At 47.8% G+C, this 4279-nt stretch overlaps 1 protein-coding gene across 2 annotated transcripts in view; it reads right to left on the bottom strand.

Moving 5' to 3' along the window:
- Window positions 1-418: 418 nt before the first annotated feature.
- The window catches only part of Xpnpep2 (X-prolyl aminopeptidase 2), a 30809-nt gene continuing 26948 nt past the window's right edge, over window positions 419-4279 (bottom strand). For both annotated transcript variants that reach the window (XM_021153652.2, XM_029472944.1), the window contains exons 21-22: window positions 2835-2924; window positions 419-2274 (exon numbers count right to left, since the gene is read on the bottom strand). In XM_021153652.2, coding sequence (XP_021009311.1) covers window positions 2080-2274; window positions 2835-2924 — 285 coding nt within the window. In that variant the 3' untranslated portion in view covers window positions 419-2079. The remainder of the gene's footprint in view (window positions 2275-2834; window positions 2925-4279) is intronic.

Below are 4279 nucleotides of genomic sequence, written 5' to 3'. Positions count from 1 at the left end.
AGTTGCTGACCTGGCTGGAGTCCCTTCTACAGCCGCTCATCTGAGGCAGGGCTTAATCTCAAGGCCCAGGGAAGCTAAATCACAAGGAGAAGATTGGGTGGGGTTTCTAGGTTTGGCTTGAATGAGCTGCAACTAGGGCTTGGTTAGTGTTCGTGACGGGAAGAATGTCAAGTGGCAGGGCACACAGGACAGGCTCGGGCAGGCCGGCCCTGGAAAGCAAGGCAGTCCAGAATTGGCTTCTCCTCAGCTGTGTGAGCACAGTGGATCTGGCTTTCTCATTTGAAAAGTGGCATGAGCCACACCCCCCATCTTCTCTTCCGAGAGCAGGTCCTTGAGCCATCTGTTGGTTTGAATTCTCTTTTATTTGGCGACTCGATACGCAAGCCACCTTGAGCAAGTTGCTTGCCTTCCAGCCTCTCTGAAAACGAGAAGGGTGCCAATGTCTCCTCATGGCTTGGGAGGATCAAATAAGACAGCGCAGAGAAAGCTCTCCGAATGCTGGGGCGGAATGCAGTGACTGGAGTAAGGATGTGGTGACGTTTTAGGAACAGTAGTAGCTCTCAGAGACCAAGTGACATCTCAGGCTCAGCCATGACAGGCTTGTCAATAAGGACAAGACAGCTCTGCAGGCCTTTGGAAGCAGATTTGGGTGGCTGTAGTATGTGTGTGTGTTGGGGGGGCATGCGCATACCCACGTTAAGGTAGAAGGTCGATATCAGAAATCATCTTCTATGGCTCTTCTGTCTTATGCATCAAGGTAGGACAGGTAGGGTTTCTCAGTCAACCCAAAAGTTAGTCTGTTTGCTCTGGGGATGCCCTGTCTCCACCTTGGGAGAGTAGATTTCTAGGTAGGCCTCCACACCCACCTAGCACTCATGTATATGATTTCTGGGGATAGGAACTCTGGTCCTCACCCTTGTGTAACCAGTGCTTTAACCACAGAGACATCTCCACGGCCTCCATACATCATTTTCACATTCAGAAAATTAGGCCTTGTTGGTCCAGCCCAGGCAAACTCTGAGCCTTTGTCCAACACTGGGCCCCTAGAACCTTGGTTCGCATCTTCAATGTGCTCCCTTGAGACAAAAGAGCTGGCTGCAACTTTTATGGAGCACACTTAACAAGTTTCCAAAGCCTCTCTTGTCTCCTTCATTATGTTGTAACAACCTCCATACAGGCTCGGGGTAGCTGGCTGGGCATGGAATACATGCACATGAGCACAAGCACGCACACACACTAACACGCATGCCCATGAGCACATTCTCAATCCCACGTGTCTCTCTACTGAGATTCTGGGAGCCTCACATCCCTGCCCCCCACCTCAGCCTCTTCTCTTCCTCCCCCACCACAAAAGCCACAGGTACCAGCAGCCTCCTCCAGTACAGCAATAGCAGACACAATGCAAAACCAGAGGCAGGCATCTTTGCAAAGTTGTTTTAAGCATCTAGCAGGATGTGAGCCCAGGTGGCTAACGGCTAGACAGGGCCAGACCAGAGAAACCACTGATGACAGTGGGTTCAATAAATGAGGCAGGGGCTGAAATGTAGGGTAAGATGGGGAGAGGTACACATTATTGACTGAGGTGTTCAGTTCCAGGCCACAGCTGACTTCAACTTATCTGTTCTCCCCAATACTACAGTGGGAGTTTGAGACCAGAGTACCCAGTCGCTTCCTTCTCCAAATACAGCAGACAGGCTACTGTAGGCTTATGGGTAAGAGTGGCCAGAGGCACCTTTAAAAAGTCTGGAGTCAGTGTGGGTGGCAAAAGCTCTGGCCTTCTCCAGCAGGCAGGGATAGGATGGAGCCCTCTGAGGGTTACCCTATAGGGTCCTTTACTTTGGGAGAGAGGGACTCACTGTAGCAGGCTCTGCTATCCCAGGGCCCAGGGGTGGGAGTTCATGATAAAGTATGTCCATCTGGGAGAAGGTAGAATGTGTTGTCTGGGATCTGGCCAATGGCTTCAAGGTAGTGAGCCATCAGTAGCCCTTGGGACATGTATGGCATAAGGAGAGGACAGCTGAGCAGAAGCAAATGAATCCCCAGATGCAAGTGAACAGTCCACAGGAGAATCAGGAGCCTCTAGCTACTCCAGCGGAGGATGGCAAGGGCAGAGGCTACCCACAGAGAGGTCCAGGAGATGATATGAGGGGCCCTGGCTGATAGGGGCTCCGTGTGCCGCTCCAGCCATGCAAACTCCTCCAGCAGCTGGCGACGCTGCAGTTCTGGGCCTACATTCTCACGAATGGTCTGATAGTAGCGGTTCAGGTACTGGAGCTGCAAAAGGAAGAGGGTTGGTGCTAAGCTGCCAAAAGATGAAGTCTTGCCATCATGTAGTCCCCAGGATTCTAGCTTCACTGTGGACTAGGGACCCAGTCACTTTCAGACCTCTGCTACCTTCTGGGGCTTGCCAGAGACCCTGCTCCTTGGTGGTTGCTTAATATTATAGTGATATTCATGGAGAAGAGGTTGATGTCTGGCACAGGAATATAAAGGAAACAGAGAAATCATCTCCATTTTACAAAAGAGGAGACTGGGGCCCAGCATGGGGAAGGAACCACATCTTCCTATGCCTTCTGGTAGCAGAGCTCAGAATCCCAGTCTCAGATTCCCAAACTGAGTTGGGGCTTGCCGGTCTGACAAGAAAGTCCTAGAAGCTTTTGGATGGCTGACAAGCTGGAAGGATGTGCTCCCAAGGAGTAGCATGGCACAATGTGGATCTTCCCGGTGAAGGACAGAAGCCCTTAGAGTAAGGGGAAGAGAGGCGAGAAAGGCCTAGGGTGATTGGAAGTCAGCTCTTCATAGGCTAAGGAGTAGGCAGTACTAAGGACACTTACCTGCTCTGGGGACAGCAGCCTGACATCGATGAGGTTTCGGTCATAGGGCACAAAGGACACCAATTCAAAAGTCAGGTAGTCCCCTGGGTACTGAATTTCCATAGGGAAGGGAAGAAAGCAAGAAAAGTAAGAGAGGTTGAGACACTGGCTGGAAGGAGTCAGGAACCGAGGGGAGGGAGTGATCCTTGCCAGGTCTGCATACTGCAGCTAGACTTGAGCATTCTAGAGTCCTTTTCTTGGCCATTTCTCTTGTCTACTGCCCAGCATCCTACTTCCTGCTTCCTGAAAGAGTAGATTCATGTTTGATTCTCAGAGTGTGAGTATCAACAGTGTGTAGGGAGCATGTTAAACATTTGGGTTGTAGGGAGTACTTCCAAGACCCACTGGAGGTAGAACATCTAGGGCACGACCTTAGGACATATGTACCTATGTTTAAATAGCCTCGAAATGTTATTTAATCTCATCTATCTATCTTTCTATCTTTCTTTCTTTCTATCTATCTATCTATCTATCTATCTATCTATCTATCTATCCATCTATCTATCTATCTTTCTATCTTCTATCTATAGGTAAGATCTCCTGTTGCCTAGGCTGCCTTCATATTCACTGTGTATCAGAGCATGACCTTGAACCTTTGATCTCCTGCCTCTTATGTGCCACCAGGTCCAGTTCATTTGGTACTGAGGAGGAACCCTAGGCTAAAACTGAGCATATCCCAGTGTCCACAGGTGCCAGAAGAGGGTGTCGGATCCGCAGAAACTCAAGGTCCAGATGGGTATAAGCTTCCATATGGATGCCGGGAACTGGTCCTGGGACCTAAGAGTTTTATGCTCTTAACTGCTAAGCTATCTCCCTCAACTCCAGGATCACGTTAAAGGGGATGTGTAAGGATCTAAAGTATGGGGATATACACTGATTTACTTAACTAGCCATGGGTTTGGGGGCTATTTGCATTTATTTTTACTATTACTATTAGTGCTACAAGTTGTTAACTATGTAAACATCTTGAACTTTTGGGACTATATTCGGATCTTACACATCTGGTGGAGGGATAGCTGAGACACAAGGCATAGACACTTTAATGGATATTTTGATAGATATTTTTTAACTGCCCTCCACAAAGTTTACCCCAATGTATACTTCCCCCAACAGTGCATGGGGGTGCTCACCATACCACATACTCACCAGCACTGGGTATTATCAAAGTCTTTAAGTTTGACTAATCTGGTAACTGTATATTATACACATACATATACACATGTTTTAAAAAGTCACACAAAGTGGATACTACCATACACATTTCTCTGTACCTTCCTCTACTACTTTTACATAGTGCTAAACCAAGGGGAATGATATATTTTGATTTATACATGTTTAAGAATGTTGTTGAGCATTTTTTCACATGTGTCAAATTATTGTTCGTTTTTTTTTTTTTTTTTTTTTTT

The sequence above is a fragment of the Mus caroli genome, chromosome X, assembly GCF_900094665.2.
Source record: "Mus caroli chromosome X, CAROLI_EIJ_v1.1, whole genome shotgun sequence".
Taxonomy (NCBI): Eukaryota; Metazoa; Chordata; class Mammalia; order Rodentia; family Muridae; genus Mus; species Mus caroli.
The sequence above is the reverse complement of the archived record's forward strand: the minus strand, read 5'-3'. Positions and strand labels throughout refer to the sequence as shown.